The sequence below is a fragment of the Pyxicephalus adspersus genome, chromosome 6 (assembly GCF_032062135.1).
Source record: "Pyxicephalus adspersus chromosome 6, UCB_Pads_2.0, whole genome shotgun sequence".
NCBI classification, from domain to species: Eukaryota; Metazoa; Chordata; class Amphibia; order Anura; family Pyxicephalidae; genus Pyxicephalus; species Pyxicephalus adspersus.
This window is the reverse complement of record NC_092863.1, coordinates 16,926,657-16,944,422: the sequence shown is the minus strand read 5'-3', so window position 1 is coordinate 16,944,422 and position 17,766 is coordinate 16,926,657. Positions and strand designations below refer to the sequence as shown.

The window sequence follows — 17,766 nt, the reverse complement described above, 5'->3', positions numbered from 1 at the left end:
TGTGGCTGGAAGGTTGGACCGTTGGGTTGGTAGGCGGGACCGGGCAGAAAATTTGAAATACTAAGTATTTTTAAATGTACCGCTTTTACATTTAAAAATACTTAGTATTCATACCACTAGGGAGGTTAACTAAGTTGATTTAAATAAAAAATTAAACCAAATAATAGTTTCATTTATGCAATAAATAACCAGTTTGGGTGGGGGACAGCTAACAACATAGTTCCCAATGATCGGTGATAAATTGTTATAATTTAAAAAATAATGATCTTATTGTGGTTGCCTGGTTTAAATTTTTTGTTTAGTTCAAATTTCTTCTTCACTACACTGTCTGGTTTGGAGCGTTGACCCTTCTTCTTCAAATGTTAGTTATACTATATGGCAGATTCAAGTGCTTATGTGTGTCTGTTCCAGCCAGTCACTTACTGTCCCCTTGTGCTGGCATTACCACTGTGTCACCTTTTCTTGGTGCTAAGACCTTCTTCTGGACCACCATTAGAAAGTGTTCAGAGAAATAGAGAAAGTTTGGCACAGGAGTGTCTCCCACACACAACTTTAGGTGAGATTTTGTAAACCTACCTGTAGATCAGCAGTACAGAGTTAAAAATTTGTAATAAAAACATGCTTGCTTCTTTTGAAATTGTTGCTGTGAAACAGATACTTATCATTTCAACAGGTCCTTTCAAATACCAAAGCTTCTAGAAAAGGCCCCGAGGTCCTTGTAAAAAACAATTAGTGTGACCAGCTGTTCATCTTCTGGTTGTGAATGATATATGAAGATCGTCATACAAAGCAGACAAATTCATAATAAGCATGGCCTGAGGATCTTTTGAAGCATAAATAATTTATCAAGCCTACTGGTTTACATCTTTCATTTTCCAAGATAGAGATCTCTGATAATACTACCAATTATTCTGTATTAAACATAAATTATCAGTGTTTTTGTTTGTGATGATATACAAACACTGCATGACTGGTGAAGTTAGTATATCTAAAGCCAACATTTTTTTTAAGTTTTGGTAAAGTGGTAAAGTGCTAAAACACTTCTCGGGCTTAATACCTGTCTTTAGGGAGATTTAGGACTTGTTCAGACGACTGTTAAACTAATGCTTTCCTAGTGTTTCGCCACTTAAAAATGTGAAAGAACAGACAAGCTCTGTTGTTATTACCGAAAAGTTTTTTTTTTGCAAGCGGTACGTTTGTGTTGCTACATGTAACGTCTTATGGTCAGTTGCCTTGTATAGACCTATGGACAAGTATTTTTTAGACAATTGGAAGGCAGCTTGGAAGCATTTGTGGGGAAGAAATACAAACAAATGATGTGTTTTCTACTGCCTATAATCCTCCAGTTCATGGGCAAGACAACCACGGCACTAGAGAACTGTTCCTATACAGTTTTCTAGGCATTTGGTAAAGCGGAGAATACACCTTTCCTAATCACCTATAACAACTCTTGGGCACATAGTTGTTTAAATTGTATTCCCAGAAAGTCAACTCTGTTAACTCAACAAATTTCACTATTCTATAATTAATTTTACTAATTGACCTTAACTAATTTTCCTTGGAAGGTATAGTGACTTGATGGGCTACCCCAGCTGGCAAAGATGGCCCCCATGCTACAGTACCTTCAGCGGTTGACTTCTTGTCCTGAGCATGGGGGTTTACAGGCCTTGATACAACTAATAGTAAAACTTGTTTAGGGCTTGTTCCAATGGACATTTACCAGATGGTAAATGTAGTGGATACCAATGGTTGAGTGTCCATTACCCACCAATTGTTGTGCTCCCCTTTATCATTAAAAATGGGTTTATTTAGGGAGGGTAGACATTTGACTTGCATTGAACAACTATTTCAGATGCTACTTGAAGTGCCTGGTGGTTTGTTGTCACTTTGAATAAAATGGAGAGCTGACTGTATAACACCTGGCCTCCTAAAGCCTTTATGGACGCAGTTTCATTTGGTTTTAGAAATGAGCTTGTTTGTGACATGTGCTTCCTGCACAAACACTTGCCAACCAAGACCACTCCTTAAACTAGCTCTCAATCAATAACCCTTAAGATGACACTAAATACATAATAGATACAGTACCTAGCTTATTTCTTTAAGGATACTAATTATACTAAAGTATACTTCAACCTATCCCTATACTAAGATTGTACATTCAGCTTAGCCTGTAGCACTAAAAGCAGGTAAAAAGACTAAATCACAGTTTTTGGTTCAATGCCCTGCAGAGATACCAAGCTACTTACACACTAAGCTTGACTTCATCTTCCCCTTGACTTTGGCCTCAGCCTCCTATGTCTGATGTATCTTACATTCAGTAGGATCAGTTCTTTTTGCTGAACCTTTTATGATGAAGCACTCATCCCGACAATCTGTACCACCAAAGCTTTATGGCCAAACATACATACAGTACGAGGGGGTGCTGACAAGTTCCTGGCTTTGCCCCCTTACACATAATATATATAAAAATATAAAAATGAGTGTGGGGGCATATGAAATCCTAATATCTTAGTATGTAACTGTGCAAATATCAGGTCTTTGCGATTCTTAAAACTGTTTTTTCTTTTAGTGAAAAGCTGTGATGGCAGAGGCACAAGCAAGTTTCACAACGTTGGAGTTACAGCCCGTCATGAAGTTTTTGTTTCTCCAGGGAAAGTCAGCAAAGGACATTCACACTGAGATGTCACAAACACTGGGGTAAAGTATCCTTCCTACAGCACTGTCAAAACCTGGATATTTTGTTTCAAGACTGGGCATTTCACTGTTGAAGATAAGCACTGCAGTGGGCGCCCACCAACCTCAACTGACCCGGCAACCTGGGATGCTGTCCATGAGCTGATTATTGAGGACCAGCGAATATCTGCAAAAAAGATAGCCCAGATACTTGACATCCCATGGGAGTGTGTTTGGTTTGTTATCACCACTATCCTAGATATTCGCAAGCTTTCAGCGAAGTGGGTGCCGAAATGTTTGTACAGTGATTAGGAGAAGGAACAAGTTGAAGCATCAAAAGCCATTTTTATCCCATTTTGAAGCTGCACAGGACTTTTTGGCTAGGTTAGTGACTGAAGATGAAACCTGTCTCCACATCTATTATCCGGAAACCAAGGAACAGTCAAAGTATCGGCTCCACAGCGGGTCCCTGTGGCCGAAGAAGTTCCGAACCCAGAAATCGGGCAAAAAAGTAATGGCGTTCGTTTTCTGCGTAAACAACGCAGAGGAAAGTTGACCATAGGGATCCTTTTTTTGCAGGATAATGCACCTGCGCACACATCCAACGTTGTGGCTGCCAAATTGAACACCCTGGGTTTCCAATTGGTCCACCATCCCCCCTACTCACCTGACCTGACCCCTTCTGACTATTATCAGTTCCCAAATTTGAAAAAACACCTGAAGGGGCAACGTTTTGAAGACATTTCTGACGTCAAAGATGCTGCTGAGAGCTGGTTTGCGGCCCAACCAAAGACCTTTTTTTTGAACTGTCTAGAAAAGCTGCAACTACGCTGTACCAAGTACATCAGTCTCAGGGGGGAATATGTTGAACAAATGTGTTATTTAATAACTCTGGCTCTCTTCTTTCTGGGCAAAACCAGGAACTTCTCAGCAACCCCTCGTATATCCCTTGTTTTTGGACATTTTCACATCCCGACATCCATCGTCTAAAAAGGAATTGGGAGAAAATCTGCATTTACATAAAACTATACATTTAACACATTTAAAATGTAAAGAAAAAGATTTAATTAATCCTTCATAATCTATTTATAGGTCATAAGTTAGTTAGATTTGAATGACTCATTATCTGGAACCAGACCACAGCCATCCACAAGGCAATAAAGGCAGCAGCATAGGCCTCGGTAGATGTCCAAAACACCAATCTACAAATATTATGTTCTTTCAGTAAACCAAAACCACTGGTAATACAGAAAATGCAAAAGGAGTGCTTCATATTACCTAGTGTGGCATTTTGGAGGGTCTAAAGCTGATACTTTGCCTAGGGCTTAATTCTGCTTTAAGCCTATCATTTTATTAGGATTTATTTTCACTCTGCATTCACGCTATTAAGTCCTTGGTTAGTAATCCTATGTTTTCTTAAGACAAGCCCTCTTAACAGACATGATATGCTTTCATCATTCCTGCTGTGTGCATTGTACATCATGTCACCCAGACTTGTGTAACCAGCTTTGCCTTTTGTGTGTAGTTCACACACTGAAATAACCATAAATACTACTTTAAAAAAATTAAATACCGCACCTCTTGAGCCTTATTATGGTCCACTGAAAGTCAGGATCATTTCATGTGAATCTATCAACACATTATTAGTCTGTTGTGAGTCATCACTGATTTACCCTTCATTTCTTTTCTTTGTCTTAGTTGTTTGGGAAAGTTTGGGTATATTTCTTAACTTACATATCCCCCCTCCATTTTTTTTACCTATCTATCTTGCTGTAGTCGTCAGTAAATATTACACCTCCAGGAAATCCCCAATGCTTTACTTAAATATGTTGCTCCTGTAATTATGTCTCAACTTTGTGAAATTAAAAATATATATAATTTTTATATTTATATTGTACATATACAATACCTATATAACTTATTTTGTCTATAATAGTCAATGAAACTAAAATCGTTTATGGGTTAAAAGTACCAGTATACAGAATGGATCAACATTTATCTTTTATATCTGTTTAACCAGATCTAATTAAAATAGTGGTACTTTGGCGAAACACAGTAGGTTAGAAAAAAGGTTACAATATTAACAATTGTGACAGCTCAAAATTTACAGTGTTGCAGGACCTTCTTTTAACTTACTGGTAACCTACTGATAACAGTGACCGAAAGATCAAGTAAGATTCCCTGTGTTCTGCATAATATCAAGTGGAGCTACATGATCTTATGATGCCTAGAACAGAAGGGGCCACAATTAAAAGTAGGTCTGTATTTAGAAAGTTTCATTTGAATCCAGGACCATATATAGTGCTACGGGATTGTGCTGATAAATGCCTATATACATAGATACATATACTTATATCAGAGCTGCCACTGCAGGGTCATGGCACCAAGGGCAAATGGGGTTAAGCTTTGTCACTAGGTACAGAAAGACAGAAGGGTTTAAGTTCCAAATTGATAAGGAATAGCTGTTTTGTAAATTGCTGGAATCTAAATAATAAATCACAATTACGGTGGCAATTACTTTTAATGTAAGCTTGGACTTGTGTTCTATCTCAGAAGTTAACAGTTTTTTTTTATCATTGCCATAAATTCTATCATGGGTATAAATATAATTATAGTGGCACTGATATGATTATATCAAGTAAATCTACACTATGTTGGATTATAAGCAAATGTAAAAACATGTTTTATAGTATTTTATAATATGGAATAAGTGTAATGAAGATCATTCTCTAAAGTAATGCCATTCCAACCTGTCCTTATGTAGCCTTACGTAGCCTCCAACTTGTACCCCTAAAGCAGACCTAAACTCAAAAATGAAAAAGTCACCAGTAGGTAGAGCCAATTGACAAATGAGACATTCAATGAAAATGAGACTAAGGGGATTATGGTTCCTGGGCATAGGTAATTATTTAGGGAGTTTCAGACGGATTTAAATCTGTGTGCATGGTAAAGTTTAGGAAATATAAGACTGGGCACTATGTTTGATGTGAGGAGGCCACTTTGTGTATCCACAATGGAAGATATAAGGATGTCTCCCTGGTTCTAGGCCCGAGCGGGACTCCCAGCCAGGTTTAAATTCCCAGGATAGAATGTGTATGACCTTTCGGAATGAAGGACCGGTGAAAACTCAGCTGCTAAAACCATCACGTGTGCAGAGGAATGTGGTTGATTTTTGAATCCCCTCAAAGGACCCCAGAGAACTAAGTGTGTAGCCCAATATTCTTCTGGTGTTATGCCATGGTTTAGGTTCTTGAGCGAGATATGCTTCTTTTCATTTTAAATAGGGCTCTTTGGCCTTGAGATTGAAGGTCTTCCAGTACCAACTAGGTCTTACAACCTTAGTGAACGTAAGGTCATGTATCACTCCAGACAAAAACTAGAGTAAGGTAATGAAATGCTAGTACTAAACTGCTATACTATCCTAATCTTGGCATAACATCAATTTAAACCAAAGTTAGCAGGCTACTCCCAGTTCTTCAAACTGGGACCACAACACCTTTTGCATTTTAGTGACTGACATTCAGGGTAATTTAGAGAATATAGATTTAGCCTGTAGCACTGTCAGGTTCAGAACCTAAATTATAGGTTGAAAATTATAGTCATTCAGCAGACATGCTGTGTCCCATAGTTGGGGTAATTGCCCCATTATTTAGTTTGACTGGAATGTAGCTTGAATGAGTTATAGTCAGTTATTTGCTCAGGTGTTATATCTTTGTAATATTCATTGTCCTAGAAAATGGTCCTAAATCAGACAGTGACAGTTGTTTTCTGCTATTTCTTCATTGGCTTTAAGCTCTGAGTTGGCGATACAATTACCTATGTAAGCATGTTTGTCTAAGAAACTCTCAAGTGCATCTATGACATTTTAAGAAGCACTTACAGGAGAATGATGGTTTGTTCTCATTTACCGAGAATGTAAATAGAAGTAACGTAACCATTCATTGGGAAGCATGTCCTGATGTGCCCTTAACATATTTACAATTTATATGTTATGCTAAATGGCAATTCCAATTTGATTTTAAAAAATTCTAATAAAAACTCAATAACAATCTCATAAACTCATAACTCACAAAAGTCCAACTCTAGGCAGGACTTTATTTCATTGAATAGAGCAGAGAAGGATTTTGGAGGTCTCTGGAGGAGACATTTGGCCTTCTTCTCTGTGTTTTAGAGGTCCCAAAGAGTCTAGAATTTCACTGGTGGCACAGCACATAAGAGCAATGGAAGCAGCAGAGGGGGTATTTATGAGTATGTGTAAAGAAAAGTTAATAAACTAAAAGGAAAACTAATGGAGGTTTGTCCAGACAGAAATAGAGAGGTGATAAAAACTAAACACTTTAAATGCTTCACATATAAAATTTGCTGACTGATAATGGAAATGTATTGTTTTTGTATCTTATTATTATTAAATATAACAAATAAATACTTTGTACTGTATATACAGTATATACTCTGTCTTTTACAGAGCTCTGTAGCTCAAGCTTTGTATACACGTTTGGATACACAACTGTGACTCCTCTGAAGTTGTATGGAGGGTTGTATGGATTTTCTTTTGGGACTTTTGAAACCCATAGTAGATACAGTTATAAAGGGAATACAATAACAATGAACCCTTTCAGGAAAATTTATATTACAATATAAAAATGCAAATAAATAATAAAAAAGATCTTATGTGCAGAGAATTAAGTAATTCTTTATTGAAACACAGGCAAATGTGCTAGCTGGATTGTTATGCAATTTTCCCATTAAAAGATTGGGTGTTTTCTCCCATGAACAAAAACATAGTTGTTAAGTTTAGATTACATTTCCATTGCTTTATTGATATTACTTTGCTTTATTTATATTGGTACAAATGGCAGTATTTTCACAATTAATTGCAATGTAAAATTCATAACCTTTATTTGCACTAAAGCCATTGTGCATCAATTGGAGCTTATTGTGTCTGTGTTATCACCAATCTAGTTGATCTTTTCTTCTAACTCCTTCACTTGGGAAGAAACAACTTTTCCATCAACTACTTCTTCAACAATGGTCTTCACCTTCCTGATTTTGGTTGGATCTGGAACACACAAGAGATGAGATTTTGAATACTTGTCTTCTAAACATTAAATTGTATCAAGGATTTCTATTATACAAACTGGCTGTACATGAGACACTTCTATATCTGTATTTTGCCATCCTTATGATGCCAATACAGATAACATTCCAAGGATAAAACTATATACAATTCCACTTAGATTTATAAATGGGTATGTATATAGGGGCTTGCTTAAGCAGTCGAGTATTTAACAAGTAGGCTCAACATAGGTGTTAGTAAATATAAAGGAGATTGTACAATATGATTGTGATGTATGTCCAGCATTAGTTATATGTTAATGATTGGGAACTTTCCTTCGGACATAACTTTTTGACAGAGATAATAGAGACTGCAAGATGTTGTGTAATTTATACCTACCAAAAATACTTAATTCCACCTGGACACTAAATTATATATTTGGAATATGTTAGCTCTAATACCTATTACACCTTCTACAATTTTTTTGGGACCAACAGCCCCCATGACACATTACATGGTGATTATATCAAAGTTATAGGGTAGAACTGATTTTTTTTTTTTTTTACCTCTTTTGGAGTCCACTGATGATGTCTGGGATGTGGTTTTCTGCACACTGATACTTCTGTAAGTAAAAAAAAATCTCAGATTAATATTTTCAAATGTTTTATTTTTTTTGCTAAAACTTTCAATAAGGATACAAACAAACAGGGATAAAAAGGGAGGTTTGCAGTTTCATTAATGTCTAGATATACCCTTTAACTCATATTTATGTGTGTGGATCGTTATTTGGTATCTCTCCCCATCTTTTAGGAAACTTCTTACCCAAGTTCTCCCTCCAGCAGGCGTCTGTAGGTCTCAATCTCCATTTCCAGCCTGGTCTTGATGTCCAAGAGCCTTGCATATTCTCCCCTCTGTCTTTCCATGTCTGATCTGACTTGTTGCAACTGTTCTTCGAGGCTGCTGATCTGGATCTGGATCTGGTTCAAGTGTGTGCAATAACGTCCTTCTGTCTCTGATAATGTTCCTTCCAGAGAGTTTTTCTAGGTTTGAAAAGATGTTGTATGACTTTTCTTTAGTAAAGGAATTTTCAAACATTCAATGTCAATTTTAACAGATGATGTAATTGTTTAACATATCCTAACAAATGTAAAGGGGTAGTTAGAACGAGTATGCTTTTGTCTTAGAGAAAATAGCTTAAAAACTGGATCCTGTTGAACATTGATAAAGAAGATAGCTTTGTACGATTGTGTTTAAACTGGAAATCCATAAATACCATTTAGGTGGACCTTCCGCTTAAAGGTGATGTGCACTTCTAATGCTAGACCAACTTTAAAGAATACTAATTGTCTGGATATAAAATCATCTTTGGGTTTCAGAAGTGTCATCTACATACTTGAAACAAACATAAACAGCTGAGCTGTACGAGTATTCTGAGTCAATGATTCTAAAGGTATAAATGGTTAAGGAACTGAAACTCAACCAGGACAGAAATGGCAATTTACAAAGTCTTCCAGTTAAATATCTGCTTTAAGAAATATTTTCATTATAAAAAATGTATATGTATTAATATTATTAATATAAAATGATTCTTACCATGGAGATCTGTGCCTGTAGTTCAATTTCCAGACTTTGTAATGTTCGCTTGAGGTCTGTGATCTCAGTGCGGCTGCTCTGGACTTCATGTACACCCACAGAAATTTCCTTTTTCAGTTCACTGCTCTGAAATGGCCAACATCAGAATTTTCCAATTAATTATCTAGAAATGTAAGAAGAAATAAAGGGCGACAAAGTTGTGTAGTGTTATTTCTTACCTTCTTGAGGAACCAGTCTTCAGCTTCTTTGCGGTTCTTCTCTGCCACAAGTTCGTAATCTGCTCTCATGTCCTTCAGTAATTTGGTTAGGTCCACACCTGGTGCAGCATCCATCTCAACACTGACTTGGCCTGTGGTACCTTTAAGGGAATTCATCTCCTATTTATGGGAAACATATACTTTTATTAAGATGCATTGTTTTAGCATATGGTATAATGTGCCACAATATCTTGAGCATCATTCACAATTTGTTCACATTTAAAGGGCCTAATTTGGAAATTCCATGTTGTATTTGCTTTAAATTACTCTGTGTATAGTGCCCAATGCCTTTTGTAGATTTTCAAAAATGAATGTTTCAATGTAATGTGTGGATTCTGGCAGGGTGAGCCAAACACTGGCTGGAGTTACTGGCTTATGACCATTCCCTTTATCATTGCTGCTATCCCTTTCTTGAAAAGCAGGAACCTTTGTAGTTTTGTTGTTTTTACCATCAATCTGAAACTGCAATGTCAAGTTTAGGTTTTTAAATGATTTTGTTACCTCTAGATGGTTCTTCTTGAGGAAAGCCAGTTCTTCATTCAAAGATTCAACCTGCAGCTCAAGGTCGGACCTGGCCAGTGTCAGTTCATCCAAGACACGTCGGAGGCCATTGATGTCACTCTCCACGCTCTGGCGTAGGGTCAGTTCATTCTCATACCTGACATAGAGTTAGCCAATGAATTACTGGTTGCTTTACATACATAACTACTGTTTTTTCACAATCATAGAATTACTTTACTTTATACCCACTTCACACCAGTCTGTTATATTTAGGTGCATTACCCCATGCACCCATGCACGCATGCACATAAGGAATTCTGTGTTTCAAAGTGCATTGCGTTAAGGCAGCTCATTCTTTCACTTTGCAGTGCACCATAACACATCCATCAGCACCTGCTGTTGTTTGGTATTGGGATGCCTATCTAAAGGATCTATGCAGGGAACCAGTAAGCGGAAAAACCTGTTCCTTGCCAGCATTCTGCTTAGAAGGACCCTTGTTGAATCATAACCAGACTGTGTCCAAGCTAATGTTCTTTATTCATTCAGAACACTTGAATTCGCTGAATGGAGAGCCAACAGGCTGTGTGTTGGACATATGCAAAGAGGCCAGTGTTTCCAAACAGATAGCAAGAGAACCTTCTCTACAGCATGCTGTTAAGGGACAGGCTTTTTTACTTAGGCTGTGGCTTCTTTGAGAAAAAAAACGTAAGCCTTTGAACAGTACTTTTAAGAAATGAGGCTGATTTAAATGCAAAGTTCAATTCAGCTTTTACTAAAAAGCTACAAAAAACACTATAGGCTCTGTGCAATTGCTTTGTGGTGTGGGGGTTTGATAGGCGATCAATGGAAAATATTTGAATGGATGAGGTCAACATTTATTCATTAATGAATCATCATTCCAAAGTCAGATCCTGAAGAATACCTACTTCATTCTGAAGTCATCAGCAGCCAGTCGGGCATTGTCAATCTGCAGGACCACTCTAGCGTTGTCTGTACTGGCAATGATAATCTGTGGGACACAAAGCATGAAGACATCATTGGCCTTTGATCATGATACACCTCACTGCTTGACATGTTTTATCTTCTCAGCATGTTATTACAAGTAGTTGACGACACTCATTAGCTAATCTTCCAAAAGGAACAGGAAATGGCTTACACAGACAACATTCCAATAAATCATTCAGTGTTCACACCTGAAAAAGATGTTATCACACTGTACAACATAACAATTTCATCACTGTACCAACTAACTGAAACACGCAATGGTATATACCTATCTAAAGTACTTCAGGTCACCTTCAAGACTGAAGTTCTGGTGAGAAGACAGCTTTGTGAACCAAAGGTGACTACGATTATCAGAGAACAATACAGCCCTGTACATTTTTAGTTTGTATGTTTTAAGGCTGACCATGGAAAGAACGCCTGGGTGAGTTGATGGGAGTGTATAGTTTTTCCCAGAACAATTGTTATTGTCTTTGAAATTACATCTTCTGCAATGGCCCTTTCCTTCCTGTAGGAACAGGTATGCATGCCTGCACAACATTCTTTTATTAGAGCAATCATATGATCACTGGATGATTAAAGATCATAAAAGTTTGCCCTCACTTTGAAGACATTTCTATGAATTTCTTGTTGTGTGTCCAGGACAAATAAATGAAGGAAAATCATTTCAATGGGGCACACATAGTAATGACAATCAAAATCTTCAAATCATACCTTTCCATAGTAATTCTTAAGTTTCACTACCTAATGAGTCAAGAAGTTGGCAGATTGGGACCTTCAACCTCTAGCTGCTAATTTTCCAGTGGCTATGCCCCACCAAGGTATAAAAACAGAGAACTGGCACAGTCCGACAATTAGAATTTTAAGAAAAGGGCAAAGAATGTCAGCACATGCATCTATAAGCACTTGTTAACCTGCAAAGCATGGGAGCCTTGGGGTCCTAAGCACATAGGGAGCTTGTCATTTGCTAAATAAGCCCTGCCCATGAATAGCTGGAAAAAGGGACATTGGACTGAGCTTAGCTTTGTGTGTAAGACTCAAGTCCAAGGTTGGAGAAGTCATGTTCCTCTCAAATGGGAGCAGACAAGAGAATATTTTAAGGTATTAAGAGAATTTCCAACTTTGTGAAACAGCTTTCACCCAAGCAAGCTAAAGGGCATCAACCAGGGGCGTAGAAGTGTCTGCAAATATTCAAACAATCCCCAGTCTGAAAAAAAATTGGCTTTATCAGACAAACGTTCTATAACATGCATGATCATCTAGGAAAAAATTTGGGCATCAGATCTCATAACTTTTCACCATTAAATGAATTTATAAGCTTTTAATGTTTGCACCTGATGCAAAAAAATGTATACATAATTCCACATTGCCTTTCAAATGTTTTCAAAGCAGTTTATATTTAATTAATGATAATGGTGGTAAATTAAGATCCATTTTCTTTATTATGTGTTCTTTATTTTCTATTACATTGATGTCTCGATTGTTACTTTCATTTACAATATTATGTCTTTGGTTCTGTTTTCCATGGCACACAAACAAATGCATTGTTTTCTATCAAAGGGAGCATGTTTTTATTATCCCTTAGTGTATTTTGGACATGTTAGCAAAGTTCCAGAAACAGAAAGCCTTTTATCACCGAGAGCCTGCAGGCAGCTGAATAGCAAGTGTATGTAAACAGTGGAAACACGCACTCAATGTTCGTCTTCAAAGCACATATTCAGAACAGTAGTCACACTGTCAGTTTCTACACTAAAAATAAATACTAAATTAGGCTAACTTGCTGTCTTATTTTCCTACTATTATTTTAACAGTTTTCAGAACCTTTAAAATGAACCTGAGATGACAGATATATGGGGGTTGCCATTTCGGGTCTCTGCTTTTGCAAATGCTATTTTCTGGGGTCTGGAGTTTGGAAAGCAGCCATAGTACACAGTGCACCCTGATGAATATGTCTAAACCTGAAATGAGTTGGCTGCTTTTATTTACTCATTTTTCAAATTGTCAAGTTTTTTTACAAAGCACAAGTTCTTCAAGTAAGATGGAATCAAGGCAAATAGAACATCGACACCTTTTCATACTCCGCTTTAAACTAAGCCATGAACAAATCCATGGACGTCATCTTTTTTTAAGCTGGCTACACCCTCCTTATAATAGGTGCAATACTGTTTTATGACTATTGAAGTTGTTCCTAAAATAATATCTAGTGTCTTCATTCAAATGCCAATTAGGCTGCATGGTACCGATCTATGAGCATTGGTCCCACTACTGATCATCAGGCCCACATGCCCCTTCATGGATTCTGTTTCTGACCGTTTTGTAATCAGTTTGACTGTTTGGTTAGAAACATGTACATGAGTAGCCTGTTGGAGGTCATCTAGGTAGGGCTCTGGCAGTGCTCATGCCCAAACAAACACACAGAAATTGGTCCTGCTCTTATTTTTCTATTGCCACTCAATGGCTCTTTTCATGGTCTGATTTATTAAAGCTCTCCAAGACTGGAGAATATAGACAATTATGTGTGAACCTGGGTGATCCAATAAACTGGAAATGATTTTCTATGATCATTTGGTATTAGTAGTCAAATGTTTTTATTCATGTTTTTTACCAAATCTTTTCTAGGTTTGTTGGATCACCCAGCTTCACCCATGATATGAGATGATCTTCTCCAATCTTGGAGAGCTTTAATAAACCAGGTCCCATATGTTGAAACTGAGAGGACCAATTCATCTGAAGGAAGGAAACTCCTTTAAAGAGGCATGGTTTTATGTTTCCAGCTTCTTCTTGGTAACATAGTATGCAAAGCATAGAAACAGTAAACCATTCAAATAATAAGGGGTCATCTTTCAGACTTGACTCAATAAAGTAATCTTGTTCTTTATAATCAAACAGGTGTTACCTATGGTTTTACAACTGTGTACTGTTGACTGATAATATACATCTGGGTATTCTTAGTTTTTGCTCTGTTCTTTAAGTAAATTAGGTAAACCGCTCCCAGGCATCCCTTTTACACTGTATAGTTATTACAAGCAGCTTGTATTTCAGTGTGATGTCATGCCTTGCGAAAACTGTAACCTGATAACCCTCCATCGTATGTCCCTTCACTCAACACCATCTTTATTTTTTATATCTTTAATGTGGGTAACAAACAATAAAGAAAAAAGGTTTTTGTTAAAATGAACATTACTGGATCCAAAGTCATGTGCCTAATTGTCCCATATATTATATACAAGAATGTATGGTTTCTATTCATTTTGTGCAGTGATCTACGCAATATATTTAAAAGCCATATTGAAGTTTCATTGAAGCCATATTTCGGAAGTTAAAAAATACGGGTTAACGTATAAAATGTTTATGCAATAAAGTGAAAGGGACATTTTTGATGTCCTAAGTACAGTAATATACCAGCCATTATAAAGTGTGGCCAGCAGAAGATGAATTTTGGTTGGGTGATCTGGTATAGAACGCTGTACCTTGCTTTTCGCCATGCCCAATACATCTCTAATATGGAGGTAATCGGTTAAGGCAATTGAAAACTGAAGGAAATAACGATTACAGTCCAGGAATACATCTCCCTGCCTTCATGATCCCTTGTTGGTGGGTGATGTATATGGCAAAGGTACCAAAGGGCCCTATGCCAGTGGTTGAGGGGTTAGGCAGAAGCAAGCAACAGGTACATCTGCTGCATAGAGAGCCCATTGGTTAGTTAGACCCAGAGGCCATACACTTCATCTAAGTATTTCATTTCTTTACTGTTAGTTTACTCCTAGGAACAGCAAGCTGGAGCAATGAACCTAAATTTAACCTGAGGTCCATTTTAACTTCATGTATAGAAATTTTACGGACAATCATCAATAAGTTACCCATAAAATAATATGGCTGTTTACAGAATATACACCTACCTGCTGAGCAAACAAAAAAAAAGTCAAATATATTTACTTTTCTACAAACAAGCAATACTTTCTATATGAATTAAGGAATATCTTTGATTGGCCTTTTACACAAGAACACGTTTAGTTTATAGAAAATCCAGAGTCAAAGTAATTAATGGTAAGATTGCGTTGTTATGGGTTACTGCACGTTGGACATTGTGTTCTGCTTCATTAAAACACCCTGAAAGTTGTGGGCAGGAACAGCTATTGACTTTTACACAGTTGACATCCTGTCTAGTATGTCATTTAAAGAACAGTTAACCTCTGCTAAGCCTACTGTAGCTTAAATACGTATCTATACCAAAGATGTACAATATTTAAGGCTAACACATATTTTATCATAAGCAAGTTTTCTGTATTCATGAAAATGAAAAATAAGATGTAAGGTTTGCATTTAAATTTCATTATTTAATTATCACATTACGGTACTCACCTTGCTCTTCAAATCTTCGATGATACTGAAGTACTTGGAGTAGTCTCGGCTTTGGGAGTTGTTTATTGCGCTGTGCTGTTCATACCACTCTCTAATTTTCTTCTCCAGCTCAGCATTAGCGGACTCCAGAGCTCGCACTTTATCCAGGTAACTTGCCAGGCGATCATTTAGGTTTTGCATGGTCTGCTTCTCTCCTCCCAGTAGGAGCCCATCGCTGCCACCAAAGCCAATGCTTCCATAGCTGATGCTGGCGACTTGGGACCCATAACCACTGCCATATCCAGCTCCAGACAATGAGCCGCTGCTGAACCCTCCAAAGGTGCTTCGGCTGCTGTTTTGCACCTTCTGGCTGGATGACCTGACTTGGTAACTGCTCACAGACATGATGCAGGCAGTAGTAGATGTACAAGCTGGAAAGACTCCAAAATGTGATGGAGAGAGGATGCAGGAAGCTGAGCTCACGGCTCTCTGTGTCACCTTTATATTGAAGAGTGGGTGGGTCTGTAGGTGTGCAGTGTGCACATTCCTCCTCGAGCATTTGTTTTATGGTCTGTTTACGTGTTCAACTGTGCCCACCTGTTTAATACAACAGATGTAACATGCATCCCTTGTGAAATTTGCCTGGAGGGTTTGTGGTCCAGAACAATAGGTGGGGTGAGATTTAACTTTTATGAGAAGACTTTTCCTGTTATGCTGATCATACTAGGGACCTTCTGTTTTTTTTTTACATCCATTGCATTATAGACACATTTTATGCCTTAGGAAAAGACAGGAGGCAATTAAAGATGCCTGCCTGGGGCAAATTTCTACCCAATCTTACCAGACAAATAATATGCTATAGGTGACAACTATGTCTGGTTTATAGAAACCTGCTTATATGTTTTCCAATATATTGTTTAAACTTTAGCTCTACACTTATTAAGCATCTTTAATATGTAGACTGTAAATCAGATTTGATTTTGTTTTAGAATAATTGCTGGTGGTTTGTACAAATAGCAATTTCATTGTTATGCAGAAAATCCCAAACTCCTAAATTGTACCTGTATATGTCTGTCAGTACCTCGGCTGTATTGTTACAAGGGCATTGTCAATTGTGTCTGCTTTTATGGGCAATTCAAAAAATACAGATTTGTTTTTAACAATGAAAAAATTCAATGCAGTTTGTTGTGAATTTTAATAAAGAATAATGAACACATATAAAAAAGATAAAGAGGTTTACCAAGGACATAATGTATTCTGGCCAAGGAATTACAGTGATTAAAAAGAGTAGGAAAAGTAGAACTATATGTGGGGGATGCAAAGGAAAGGCAAGTTGGGCGACTTGGAGGGCTCTTCTGCCACCACTGGGGTTTATTATTTTAGTTGATTCATTATATTTTACATAATCTGGCAAAGACTGGCAGTTAAAATTGTGCTGTGATCTTAATTGGAACGTCTTTTTCTATATACAGAATTTTATAGACCAAGTTCATATCACCCAATGTGTCCTTTGGCACCAGATCTGTGCTTCAAAATGGGGAGTCAGCTGTAAATAAGGTTCAACTTTAAAATTTGTGATCTGGCAGGACTTTTGCATTGTCTGACATTGTCCTTTTTCCAATACGTATTCTCAACTGTCAAAATTGAAGATTTGCACATGCACAGCTTACCATCCCTTTAGCTGCTAGGATTGAATGAAGAAAAGAAGAAAAAAGATGGCGGCACCATCGATGGAACAGGAACTGGCAAATGTAAACTAGGTTTTCTTGTGCTTTCACTCTCAGCACACCAACCTATTCATTGTAACCTAGTGCCCCCCAAAAAATGCATAAGCTAATGGGTGTATTTGTGCAATAAGGGTAATTAATGGTTATCCAAGAAGAATATTTCTAAAAAAGTAAAAATTACATTTACAAGATATTAACTGCAATGGAATCTTCTTGATTTATGTATATTACATTAGAGTTAAAGTAGAACTACACTCCCCTTTTCTTGCTCCATCAGCTTCTTCTCTAGTTTCTCTATCTGGGTTCAGTTTTTTGGGTGCCTTGATTGGTCAGGCCACATTGATGGAATTCCCAGCATCCCGAGATGGTACACAGACAGTGACACAGGAGGAGGAGGGGACCCTGCCCTGAAGAGCTTACAATCTAGGAGGTTGTGGACAGGCAGGTATATTTGTTTTATTGCAGAGGTGACATCACATGTTTTGCTGGCTCTTATTTTTGGTTTTCCAGGTTTGTTGCTAAGTCCTATTCCACACTAGCAGATCCAATACCAATGTACCACTCAACAGTCTAGTGTAATCAATTTTAGCAGATGTTAAGCGCTCGATTTTCCGTG

The 17,766-nt window shown here is 37.4% G+C and overlaps 1 protein-coding gene across 1 annotated transcript; it reads right to left on the bottom strand.

The window, feature by feature from the left end:
* Positions 1-7,341: 7,341 nt before the first annotated feature.
* LOC140333244 (keratin, type I cytoskeletal 12-like) lies at positions 7,342-15,910 on the bottom strand. Its single transcript, XM_072414784.1, has 8 exons — positions 15,445-15,910; positions 11,007-11,089; positions 10,081-10,237; positions 9,541-9,699; positions 9,323-9,448; positions 8,552-8,769; positions 8,296-8,351; positions 7,342-7,732 (listed from the first exon to the last, which is right to left on the bottom strand). Exons 1-8 carry the CDS (start codon positions 15,826-15,828, stop codon positions 7,632-7,634), a joined length of 1,284 nt encoding a protein of 427 aa, XP_072270885.1. The 5' UTR covers positions 15,829-15,910; the 3' UTR covers positions 7,342-7,631.
* Positions 15,911-17,766: the final 1,856 nt, after the last annotated feature.